This window comes from Cyphomyrmex costatus, unplaced genomic scaffold, assembly GCF_001594065.2.
Source record: "Cyphomyrmex costatus isolate MS0001 unplaced genomic scaffold, Ccosl1.0 scaffold15, whole genome shotgun sequence".
Lineage (NCBI taxonomy): Eukaryota > Metazoa > Arthropoda > Insecta > Hymenoptera > Formicidae > Cyphomyrmex > Cyphomyrmex costatus.
The window spans coordinates 334,878-348,721 of record NW_017275499.1 but is presented as its reverse complement, the minus strand read 5'-3'; the positions used below and the strand labels follow the sequence as shown (position 1 = coordinate 348,721).

The window sequence follows — 13,844 nt, the reverse complement described above, 5'->3', positions numbered from 1 at the left end:
CCCCCCCGCCGTGTGTGTTACTTTTTTAAAACTTACGAAATTCAGATTATTTTGTTTTTATGTCAAATGTGGTTGTAAGCGGACGTAAAGTTTAGTCGTGTCGTTAATCGTGCATGGACTATGAACATTAATATTAAAAGGAGATCACTTCTCATTTTGTGAAAATTTACGAAGGACAGAATCGATTACCGTGAGTGCACATTATTTTGTTGGAGTTCAAATAGAACGAGATAGACAAAAGAAAATTTTATTTATCAAAAGGCTTATATTGATAAAATAATGAACAAATTTCGTATGAATGAAGCGAAAAGTATCACTGTGCCAGCCGATTTGAATGCGTCATTATTTAATTCAGATGAAAAGTTAGATTATCACATAGCTTTTCGTGAAGCTTTAGGTTCATTAATGTTAATCTATTTGTTGTATCGAGACTTGATATAACTTATGTTGTCAATGTAACAAGTAGATATTTAAATAGTCCATCGATCACTGGAAAGCAGTCAAAAGAATCTTTCATTACTTAAAAAGCACGTATGATCTAGACATTCAGTCTTCTGCAAATAATAATTTAGAACTTTGTTCGGATACTCAGATTTTGATTTTGCAGGAGACATTCATATGCGTAAATCAACAACAGGATATGCATTTGAATTAGCAAACGGAATTGTGACTTGGAGTTCACAAGTAAAAAATCAGTTTGTTTAAATACTACTGAAGTCGAATACGTAGCAGCAGCTAAAGCGGCAAGAGAAGCTGTGTGGCTCAGAAAATTGCTAGAAGAACCGGGTCATAAATTGTCGATAGATAATAAAAGTACACCGTCGTCAGCGAAATCCTGAATTTCATAAACGTACTAAACATATCGATATCAAATATATCACCACATTAGAGAATTAACTTGTAAAAACGAGATTTCTATCAAGTATGTCGACACGCAAAATCAGAAAGTTGATATCTTCACTAAAGCATTCTCTCGAAAGACAAATTTTGTATGCCTAAGAACTTGTTTAAACGTAAACAATTGTCAATCAGATGGAAGTACACAAGAGAATTAACCGAGTATGCGAACGGTGGGAGTGTTGAAGATGGTTCTCATACTCTATAGTCTTAGTTCTGTAATCTAGTTACTAAGCATTCGTGTTCCTTACAGTTTAAGAACAACTATAAGCGCGTTTTCGATTCCCTTTTTATCGTAGCAACATCTTATTTAATATAGCAACGTTTTTTATACTTCTGTTCTGTCGTTGATTTCCGTTCTCCGCTTATTATAAAGAAATATTTTACCTGCGTTCTGTCCGTTCAATTGTTCTAAAGCCCAACAATAAGTTTGATGTATTTTGAAACTTTTGGCCGGCAATGTATCTAGAAGGCATTTCGAAGATAAAGAGAGAAATCTGTTCAAGATGCAGATGAATAAAAACAAAAATATCTGCATATAAAATGGCGTATCAAATCGATTTTGTTATGAAGTACAAAGTTAAACTGCGTAAAACTGTGCATATATATATATATATATAAACTCGAACAGAAAAAAATTCATGCTATTGGTCTCACAGAAAGGATATAGTGCATTAGTGTAACCTTAATTCCATGGAATCGGTGAAATTAGTATCATTACGTAGCGCAAATTACTATCTGCCGTGCGTCTGCGGTAAGTATACTATTCGCACTTGTGGCATATTATTATAACAGGTTCTACATAAGACAAGAGCCGCAGATTGCAAAAATGTTTCTTTCTTATTACGTTTCATCAATACAGTGACGATAGCTGTCAATAGCGACACGAATCCCGTTAGGTTCATAATTTTTATAATTTTCTCGAGATTTACCGAATCGATAAGGCCATACGGCGTTCGAAAAAAGATTCTGATCAATGATTTGTTTGAGAAACGTTGGTAAAGCTAACGGATCCATATTTTAATTGCGCGCGAAATACGATCTTTATTCATAAAAATTCAATTTATGTGGTTCAAAAATTAATTCGGACAAAAAATATAATGGAATCATACAGCACGTATATTACAAAGTAGTAGAATCTTACACACGCGCGCGTACAGAATTACGAGGATGTTACAACAAACAGCGTTTTTCTAAACAGATTTCAAGTCAATCGCAGTCTTGAACAGAGGAACAGTTAGACGCGCTGTCTGCAGGTATTACCTTCTAAGCGTTAGTATTTGAAATGTCGATTGAAAAGCATATAACATTTATAATACTTGAAAATTTTAATCTCTCGTAAGAACTTAGCAACTTGCTATTTTCAAATTAATTATTTAAAAAAAATAATTATTTCCATATCTGTGGATTTTAATAATTGACCAAATACTATATAAATCTATTTTAACTGATAAATTATATAAATATGAATTTTTATATGAGAAAAAAATAAGCACACACAATCTTGTTTTAAATTCAATTTGAGTCCAAGATTTCGAAATTGAACAACGAAACAATTCGGGATTTAGCAAGTGAAACTCGAGTGTATCAATGTAAATTTTTAATTAAAATAATTACCAACATAAAATATTAAATTTAATACTCTTTTCGATCTAATGCTGATTCTACAATCGAGTTGGGTAGTCCTCCAATTATGGTTACAACTTTTAACTCATTGTAAATATAGACTCATTGTAAAATCATAGCTTTAATAAAAGGAAAAGGTCTCTAAATAACTTTTACGGAAACAAAGCAATTTTATCAATATAATAGTCAAATCTTACTTATCCTAGATTGCGCTAATCTGACATAAGATTTACCTTTACGTTCGTTATATCAGAAAACTATCGTTGCGACGGATCGTCAGCGGCATTGTCGTCCATCACTTAGCTCGCGCTAGGACGTTGCATGTCGGTGACGAATAATGAGAAGTACACGTGACGATAACGCAGCACCAAGTGGCGCAAGTAACTCGGCTGTGTTCTCGAAGGAGCATCGACGCTTTTGAGGATATCGAACGGCGACGATGGCAGGTGGTGGTGGCTCAGATGATGACGGTGATGGTGCGATTTTCTCGTAGCCTCATTTCGCAGCATCCATCAATATACGATCTTGTACTTTCGAGCGTTGCTTTTATTTTACTATCTAGCAAGAATGTCGAGAGGATAGTGAGCGCCTTAGGAGGCATTGCTCGTGTCGTTTCTCCAAATTGAACTGGCCACCGTAGAAGATTCCGCTATTCTCGTGACTCACTTTATACGCTTGCGCTTCGGTGCATCCGATGATGGTGATTTGACAGTGTTTTAGACTGTGCGAAAAAAATATCGAGTCTGCGAGAGCAAGAATCTGCCACCGGAGTATTTTGTATTAGTTTTCTTTTTTGAATATACTGAAATATATTAGGGTCTCTTTCATCAATCTTCGGTTAAGCTACTATAATCGACGTTTAATTTGTAGTTTTGTCAATAATTGTAATCAATAACATCAAAAAGGACCAAGTAAGAGTCAAATTACAATTAAAAATCTAAATTTCTTTTGATAATTTATTCTAATATAATATATTGCGAAGAATATCACGTAATTTTAGCGTTTCCGTCCCGGCTTTCACTACTTGACTCATCAGTAAGGTTGTAGTGGAAGCCTACCTTAGACGCCTAGATAAGTTATTAAATCGAGATTCTATATAAAGAAATATACGCGTGTCTCAGCACTTACGAGAATTTGCGAATATCGATAGACCTCTGATGGCGGGACGACGTAGTAATATTCTTCGTAATATTTATCCAAAGTAAGAAATAACGTCCTATTAATATATGTAGTCTCCCCCAAATTGCGCGTCGAACAATTGTCGGTCTTGAAATGCAACTCTAATAATCTGAAAAGTCCCCCCTCCCCTAAATATGGCGCGCCGAAAGTTTTCGGTCTTGAAACGCCACTACTCTACGAAACTATCACGAGTTAAATTATCTAGCAATTTTTCGGGTTTGACTCCCGGCCGAAGTAATATTTTTTGCAATATAAATTAATTATTTACAGATTTTAATAAGTCATTCATAGATTTTAATGTCATTCAACATTATTAAGATCCAAGATGCTATAAGCATCAAAATTGTTAAATTGCTAGATAATTTAACTCATGATACGAGGACAACTCAATAAGTTCTTGGAAAATCTATCAGAGAGCACTCGCAGTGTCATATCACATTACTTTTTGACAAGTAGCATCTTTCATCAGCTGATTACTGTCTGTCAAATTTTGAGCGGAATTTCATCGAGAGGTTTCATTTCTGTAGACGATTAAAGCGAACAACTTTTGTATTTTTTGCAAAATGGAAAAAAGCGGGTTTCGTGCAGTAATCAAATATCTACATATGAAAGGTTTAACGCCGAAGGAAATCAAAGCCGAGTTAGATAATGTTCATATAGCATATCTGCACCAGCGTTTGCGACTGTATACAATTGGGTGAATGAATTTAAACGTGGTCGCGTGAAACGCAATAATCGATTGCATCTGTGTATTCCAGCCTAACGTCTTGGAAATTTAATAAAATCCTGTTAAAATTTTTGCGTTTGTTTTGTGTGTAAAATACACTAATTGTGCTCGTTAGTACACACATCCCATACGCCGATAATACCCGAGAAGGCAAAAGGTCGACCTGAAGCGCGGAACAATCTATTCTGAGGCTTAAATACCCATTTTACGCGCATGACATGACGAATATTCTATCTAAGTGATGATCAGGATAGATATTAAACAATGTGCCCTTGATATGCAGCAGCCAGAGCAAATTGCTGAAATTAATTTGTCGCGAAGTTTCCTTCCTATAATAATCTTCCTAATAGATAAGCCGCCGCCATGATTATACGTAATAAGCCTACCATATTATAGCTAGTCTATTATAGCTAGTTACGAGGCAAAGAAGAAAGCACCATCACCGGCAGCAATTACCACCTGCCACCTGCGAATTATCAGTAATGATAATGGCTGATGCGTGATAGTGTATCGGTCCATTAACGATATATAATATAACATTGATCCGTCAGCTCTTTGACGTTTACCAGCATTTTCCATGTCTATAATGTCAAATCATTATCTGCCAAGTCAATTATTCCGTGTCTAACAGTTATGGGTAAAGAAGAGGTAATGTTGAACATTTACATTTATTTTACACTATGTGAGAAATCGAATCGATTCGAATAATCGATTGCGGATTAACGCAAATAATGATGCGATTGTTTATCGCGATAATTTCTTTTACTTTATAAAGACTGAAATTGAGATAGACCTTTGGATAATGTAGAGAAGTTAAGTATTTTAAAACTCCAGAATATTTCATGATGTATTATCGAAATTTGAGTTTCAAAAGAGTTATTTTTAATTAACTTTGTTATTACAAACATTATTACCATTACATTACATTTTTTTTTAAATTTTGATACTTTTATATTGATAACATCTCAAGAACATTAATCAATTTTGTAGATGTAAAAATATTGTGGTTAATGCAACTTTATTAAGAAAATGTTTCACGTTGCGAAAATAAAGTGCTCGTTAGTAGTAATAACGTTGCTGGTGAAAGAGACGCACACAAGAGGAAGAAAACAGTTCCTTCACCATAAAATTTATTAATTCTCTTGTATTCCACTTTCGTCGTCCGTCCCACATCTGTGTGACATTTTGTACGAAAATACTTTTTTACGCGTTTTTTTTTATTTACATAAGTCATACTTGATAATTAATGTAGGGTAAACTCGGCCACAGTTTTTTAAAATGCAAAAGACATACATTTATTCTTGTTACTTTTTAAAAATGTTTGGAATATTACTTTCACTAAAGCTTAAAGTAACAAATATACTATCGAAATTAAAGAGAAAATACTTAACAGAACTTCAATATTATCAAAATATTACAAAGTATGCATTAACCATCTTATCTGATTTTTAGGGAAAAGATGGCCATAATATTATGGGATAGTTAACCATACATGTTTTGTGTTAAAAAAAATCAAACAAAAATTTATTTTGTAAAGAAACCAAACAAACATTTCTATAATTAAAAAAAAAACGATGTTTGTCTATTACTTGTTAGTATTTGAAATGATTTTGCCACACGTTTGACAAACATCAACAAATGATGTACACGTTTTATGTAGCCACCGTTTGCAACGAATGCATTGAATCTAATCTACTTTTTCTATTGTGAGCTTATAATCCTCTTCACATTCAACACGTACATTTGATAGAATACTATCTGATACGTGTAATTTTAATTTTTGTTTCTTATTTTTAGAGCTACTCTTTAGCATAGCCTATAGTATGAATGATTTTTTCTTCAGTTTCTTTAGTATAATGTGAAGCTAACATATCACTTGGTGGAAAATCAAAAAATGTCAAGAGTTCTGAGCTTATTTTCAACAACAGTTCAATATAGATTAAAGGTCTTAAAAATTGTTTAAAAAATCAACAAATAATTTTTATCATCAGAATTCTTCGGAACTCGTTAGGGCAGAGTCAGATCTAGACGATAAGTACCATAAACCTTTCAGAACTGTCTTAAATCGGCCAGCAACTAGTTGAGGGCCAAAGAGAAAGAAAGCAAAAGGCGGGACAAAGAGAAACGGATGGGAGAGAGAAGGAACAAAACCCCCCCCCCCCCCCCCCCCGCAGACCCCTCCCTTGTGACGTATTTATCCCCTCCATTGCTCCTCGGACCCAGCGTCTGAGTGCACTTTCCCCCTCCTCTGACCCCTCACACACACATACATACCGCATATACGTATACGAACTAACATATGGTGAATTAGAATCGGCTCTATCAACCTACTATTATATCAACCTACTATAACCTACTATTATATATTATATAATTTTTCTGTTTTACACTCACGTTTTATTGTTAAAAGGATATAAGTTATGATTTCTTATGACAATATATGTGTATGTAATTTTATATACACACATTATATACACAACATTGAGTTAAAGATAACAGATGTGTTAGAGCAATTACGCGTAAATACACGTTGCTTAATTAATAAATAAAAAGAGCTAACGAGAAAATGCGAAAACAGGAACCGCAAGAAGTCTCGCAACCGAATAACGTATCATGTTGTCAATGAGGAAACATTTTTGTATGCGATTTATGGCTGCGTTCCGTTTCACGCATATGAGCGCATTTCCCTATAGTATACGTGACGCTCATTATAGGTATAAAATGCGCGCATATGCCTGATACGGAACACAGCCATTGTATTTTAACGACTGCTGCATAAATCCTCGCGCCATCGTCTCGACGCGGATTTTATTATCGTAGTAAAAACACTTGTAATAAAAAGATAAGCATAGATGACATGACGATGATTTTATGGCACTTTGATCTTTTTATTTAAATCGAAAGATTACGACAAATTCTCTGAAAACTATTTTGCGTGAGCTACGTAAAGATGTCGATGGTCGAAGGCACAATTCATAAAAACATACGCTCGACAACTTCATCATGATGTTATAACGGAATTGCAAGTTGAAGATGTAAATTTAAAAAATGAAAGAAAGTGTTTATTTGAAGAATATATTAGGTATAGATAACGTATTGGTTACTGTTAAATGTTGCGAAAAAGTGTAATGATGCTTAGAATTATATAATTATCACGAATAATTTGTATTTTTACAATAAAAGGATAAAATAAAGGGCAATTTAAGAGTCATCGATAATTATAAATAAGAAGTTATCACATTTAAAAAATTAGAAATATAATTAAGAAAAATTCAAACTGCGTACATAACATGTTGCGGCTCTTGGATTGAGCCTTCTTCAGGTGTAAAAATCATTGTATTGTAGACGGTAGAATTACGATATATTCGTATGTTGCAATGTCGAATGAGTGACTCGACTTGAGAGCTTTGTTTATTAGGAATAATTTATAATTCCCTCGATTCCCTTCTAAGCCTTCCTTATTGCAATTTCGTATACCGCTTTTATAATTTGTTCGGGCAAATTTATCACCATACGTATCGTCGTTACTCGCGCGACAGCACTTTAATAATGATCTAGGTAGACTGTCAGCGAGTCGTTCGACGGGAGAACATCTGTGTTGAAAAGTCGGAACTGTATAACATGGTTATATTCTTCGCGAGAAAAGGCACGTGCGTGTATAGAATATTTTTCGCACAGATGCAATTGCGTCTCGTGCACCGTTGCGCCGCGTACTGCGAGAAAAGTGGTTAACTGTATATCATACAGGCCGGTGGCGGTATTCGACGATGCAGCTGCATCATCTAACTGCAGAAAATCAGTTATGTGTAACAGTGACTCAGGACTGTCAGGAGATTTTTAGTAACGGTGGCGGCGTCATATGGCTGACAGATTGATGCTATGCGATGATTAATGGAGTCAGAGCATGTTGTCCGGAGTAGAACACGAAAGTAAGTTACAGAGCAACCAGGAAGGAAGTGCTCGAGTATCCTATCTGTTTCTTCCATGTATACGTTTAATTTCCAGATAATTAGCTAATTTGTCTGTAACAAAAGATCCCCTACTATTCACTCATCACTTTTCATCGACTTTCCGCTAGCGAAAGGATTGCAGTATAAACTCAAATGTGTTAATTAATGAGCAGTTGAGTACTTTTTTTTTTTATAGATATCTAATTATAGGTATTTTTAATATTTGCAGAGTGGTCTACAGTTATATGTAATTACATAATCAAGTATTTTTTTATTTTTGAAAGTATCAGGAGTCACGGTAATGTCTCCTGCCATGTTCAAAAATTAAAAGACATTACTAGTCTTTTATCCTCAACCTCTAAAGTCTATTTTTCGGAGATACAAAACTACTAAAATATAAAAAATTTTAATTCGTATCCTGAGAGGCGACATCGTCACGAATAATTTGAGTAAAAAAAAAAAATAAAAATCGGTCAAGCCGTTCTGAACATACAAGCGATCGAAAGGTGATAATTTTCATGAAAAATGAAGTAACATCTCCTTCTTCTTTTTCTTCTCTATTCACAGTCATATGCACCCCTCTTCTCTCTCACCTTTCATTCACACCAACTTCGATCCACCCCTCCTCCCACTACCCACCCCAACATCCCTCTCTTTTTCGCCCTATCTCACATCCGTATAACTCCGTAAAGTAGCAGTCATATTGAAATTTCACAATTATAGATTTTGAAAGTACAGATTTCAACCTTTAAAATGCTTTTTTAATTTTTTGTTTGCGATGATTTTTCATTGATGTTCTGAATATTGCCCACGCGATCAAAGATCGCCGATCGAACAATAGGTATTGTATTTCGTGATAACCGCCGCTTCGACTGAACGCGACTGAAGATCGCCGACCGCCGAACGCAACTGAAGAACAAAACGAGCGGGGGAGCAACAATTATAGTATAAAATACGCGATTGTTGCTACGATCGCTCTATTCCGTCCTAGCTCCGACCGAATACCAGCTCCTGATTTTCAGTGATCCGACAAGAAAAACGGGGTAGAGCGTTCTCGGTAGTCGATCACGAGCTCCTTGCATCCGCCGCCAACGACCGACGAGAAAACGGAGTACAGCGTTCTCGACAGTCGACCGTCCGGCTAACGCCTCCATAGTGCATCTGCATAGCTATCTGCGCAGATAAGCGAGCCCTAGCACACAGGGCTTAAGAGCTGCGATAATAAAAGCCCGATGACACTAATCATACCGATCATAGTGGATGGTAAAAGGTGTAAAAAAGGTGAAAGTCGTAAGCGGCTCATGTGATATATGCTGCCCCGCAGTTACTTTACGGCGGCTGTGCCGAAGAGTATATCATATCGAACCATTTAATGAAAGGTCTTTCGAAAGAAAGCAAGAGCAAACTGTACTTGACTAGAAAGCTACGTATGAATACTCATTTTAACTCTCGAACAATGAAATACTTGAACAATATAAATATATCACCAATATATCATTAATTAATTTTTTAACGTGGGAAACCGAAATTTAATAATATGATTTAACATGTGAGCTTTTACAAAAAGAAAAACAATATTCCGAATGCACATCCTTTACATTATAAGAGTATAAAAGATCTAAAACTCGAAAACTGCTACTTTTTTATTCCTGTTATATTACATTTATATGCGGAGCAATATGAAACTTTTTTATTATAGAACACGGATTAAGAATAACTCACTTATGTGTTTCCAATGCTTTTACATTAATTTTCACCCACAACACTGTACGGCAACGTTCGAATTTTATAATAATGATAATAATGAATAAAAAAATAAACATAAAACGAAATATTATTTTATAAAATGTTCATGATGTTCGACTCGTTTGTGTTTCCAATGTTTTAATATAAATTTTAATTTATAACATTGTATAGCAATGTTCGAATTTTATAAATAAATAAAAATATAAAATGTTTTTCGATAAAATTAAAAAAAAAAAAAAGAATTGATACTGCGTAGTCTCAAACTCTCTTCGTCAGATATAAAAGTAGTACGTGCGCGCCTTATGTTGGATTCACACTTCATCCGACTTTCGTCGTACGACGACTTTGCACAACCAATCAGAAAACAGGATTTTGCTTCGTATCGATGATACGATTTTTCTGATTGATTGCAGAATCGTCATACGACGCACATCAGATTCAATGTGAATCCAACATTAGGGCTCCCGGTCACCGCGTTCTGTTTGTCTTCTTTTGAAGATTCGAGTCATCCGAATCTAATTTTAGGATCGAGCAAGACAATTCACCGTTGCTCGAACAAGATTGACAGTATAGGCAGGCAAGTGTGTAAAAATGCAGTTCTAATCGAATGTTGACCTTATCGTTGATTCACGAAGTGAACCATTCCGCATATATCATCAAGAAGCCGATGTTTATGCATATCCATGTGTACCATCTACCGCTACTCGAGTCCATTTTGTCGGACAATACCGTAAGACGCGAGTCGCCTTGCATATCGAATGTGGACGACATACCTACTTTGCCGAATTATACGCCGCGTCGCGTTGCCGTCTAAAGCCCATTCTATACAATTGCGTAAGCGTAGGTGTAACTGGTTGTAGTTGTAAGATTATTAATCACAGTCGAATATTCTCCTTATATTTAACTGTGATTGGTTAATTCTTACAACTACAACCAGTTACACCTACGCTTACGCAATTGTATAGAATGGGCTTAATTGATACCAATTTGTAATTTCGCAGTGTATTAAGCGCACCTGATTATAATGTACAAGTAAGCAAGAGCTGCGAGAAAAAAGAAAGAAACAGCTGGTGTCAATTCACTTATCTATTTATCTATTTACTTTCACTATGGAATCAGAATCCATAATCTATAATAGCAAATATATAAAAAAAAAAATTACAATCGATGTGTATATTTAATATTATATGTCTGTAAGTTGACCATATTGGTTCCATTTTTTATAGTTTCCTCTCTTTGATAATTATAAATAAAGCATTGTGACAGAACTATAAATTAAATCTATAATGTCTCAAAGTATAAATATCGAGTTACAATAACATGAACTACTGAAATTAATAACTATTTTTTGATAATATTATAGAAAATAGTTATACTTTTATAGATACAAAATATTACATTTTGCATTTTGCTTTATTAATGATAAATGACAGAACAAATTGAGCAATAAACTGATCGAGCATCGAGTCAAACGGACTTGCACAAATTACTGTTATTAATCATGTAATTACCTACAAATAGTGATTAAGACGTGACAGTAGCATCTTAAGATGCTCATTAACGCTAGGTAGTATTATCAAATTCCTCATCGATTTAATTTGTGATATTAAGCATTAAACTCCATTTTGAATATAGTCTTTTTCAATAATGTATGTATTATTTTAATTAAATTAATTTATTGTATTTCTATTATACTTTATTGCGTAAAATTGCGTAATAATAAATGATTAAATATATCATTTTAATGTCAATATCATATTATATTGTTAAGAACATCAATCTTCTATTATTTTATCTTCGTAATAAAATTTTTTTTTAAATTTGACATATAAGATTTAATTTAATTTTTGACTCTTATGACCTTTATTCATTTTTAAATTTATTCATTAATAAGAGTCCTTTATACATAATTTTATTGATTAAATATTCATAAAATTAATAATATTCGAAAATATTTCACGAGATTGTTGTAAGACATTTTCTCACCCCATTTCTCCTTCACCGACGTTGTCGAGATTGCGGATACCGCATCCGGTACATCCATCGTGCATTCTTCTTTACCATACAGAATCTGTTCGATACAATCCGACTTATTCACTTTCTTCACTGATTCTCGTTCATTCTTCCAATCAATTTCCATCTTGCCGATATCAGTTTTCGTTTCCACGAAGCCGAACAAGTTTCGAATATCCGCCACTAAGGTCTCCTCATCATCCTCCCTGATTTTCCATTTCGCCCTCTGACGATGCTCGTCTTTGTTCTCTTTTTCTTGCAGCACTTTTTTACTGGCGGAACTCACTATCTCTTCAACAAATTCCTCCTCTTGCAGCACATATTCTCTTCTCTCATTAGGATTTCTATATATTCTATAGGGCCCCACGAGACCTGCCACTCCTCGAGGCAATGCTACCAAATTCTCCTGATCAGGCCAGATATTTTCGTACCCTGAACGATCGAAATACATTTCTATTGGATCTAAAAGGGATTGCTTAGGCGTGTCGTAGAACTTCCGATTCGCCTGGACACGTCTTTATGATCCAGTTGCTGCTTGCTCGAGCCTTTCGTTGGGATCGATGTCGCGAATCTTATCTATAAGTCAAACCACCTCCTTGTTCGCTTCGGAGAGCGTTTCTAATAACCGCACTTTCTTCGGTTTTCTTACTACGCTGTCAAGAGTGTTCTCATCCTCGATTTCAAGAATCGGCGGTGCTTTATTTTGAGATGATAATCTGACGTACAATAACTCTCGTTGCTTTTTAGCTTCTGGTCCTTCACCGTATTGATCACTGCGATCTTGCTACGGACACTCGGAAGAAAACTCTTTGTTGTAATATTCTCGTTGCTGTTCAGAACGCTGTAGATCAACTCACGCGTCGTCGTTTGAATCCATTTGAGTCGTTTCTGATGTTTCGAGGTACTTCCAAAGTTCGATCATTTTCCGTCGACCGTCGCCGTAAAAATGCCAGTTAACTGGGTTACCATACTGACGAATTCGTCGTGTTTGACGGGTCGCACCGGATGTCACGCATTCATCGACCGACGATTCGAGATCGGAGTACCGTATTAAAAGTGACACAAGATTGATAATCATCGATTTGCATCGCGTAAAATAGAACGTTTCATGTAATGAATTCTTTATGCTTAACGAATGTTACAGCAAACGCACTTTGAAGGAATTTGCGGTTTCTTGGGAAAATTAAATTAAAAAATTATTGCTCACTTGATTGAGATTTATGCGAAAAATTTGAGAAGGTGTAAAATTAATTTGTCATGCCTTACGCGAAAGAATAAAATCTTCTTGTTTTTACTTTCAATCTACGATCTTCTGTCTTATAATATTGATTGCATTCAATGTTATCAGTGGTATCGTTCTTTTACGTCTATAATAAACGTTAAGGATAGTATAACACAATAGCGGCGCTGATAGCGTTCCCGAACACTTGTCCCATATGTCTGTTCGCTTCAAGAGGGAAGTGCCTTAAGGAGGTTTTGCAGCGCAAAAATCGAAAATGCTTGGAAATAGTAGCGCATAAATCAGAAAATATTTCTGCATAGTCAGAGTATTTAATTTTGCAATTTTTAACGACTTAGGTGTGAATATGTCTGTTCGCTCCAAGAGGAAAGTGCAAATTAAAACTGTGCATATAATAGCGCATAAATCCTGTGTATTCAATTTTTCAATTCGATTGTTTTCAATGGGTGGGTGGGGGGGGGGGGGG

At 35.0% G+C, this 13,844-nt stretch overlaps 1 protein-coding gene across 1 annotated transcript in view; it reads right to left on the bottom strand.

Annotated features, from left to right (window-relative positions):
- The window catches only part of LOC108783394 (uncharacterized), a 36,065-nt gene that overhangs the window by 17,200 nt on the left and 5,021 nt on the right, over nucleotides 1-13,844 (bottom strand). The window contains exons 3-4 of the mRNA XM_018551949.1: nucleotides 12,728-12,922; nucleotides 12,112-12,643 (exon numbers count right to left, since the gene is read on the bottom strand). Of these exons, the coding sequence (XP_018407451.1) occupies nucleotides 12,112-12,643; nucleotides 12,728-12,922 (727 nt within the window). The remainder of the gene's footprint in view (nucleotides 1-12,111; nucleotides 12,644-12,727; nucleotides 12,923-13,844) is intronic.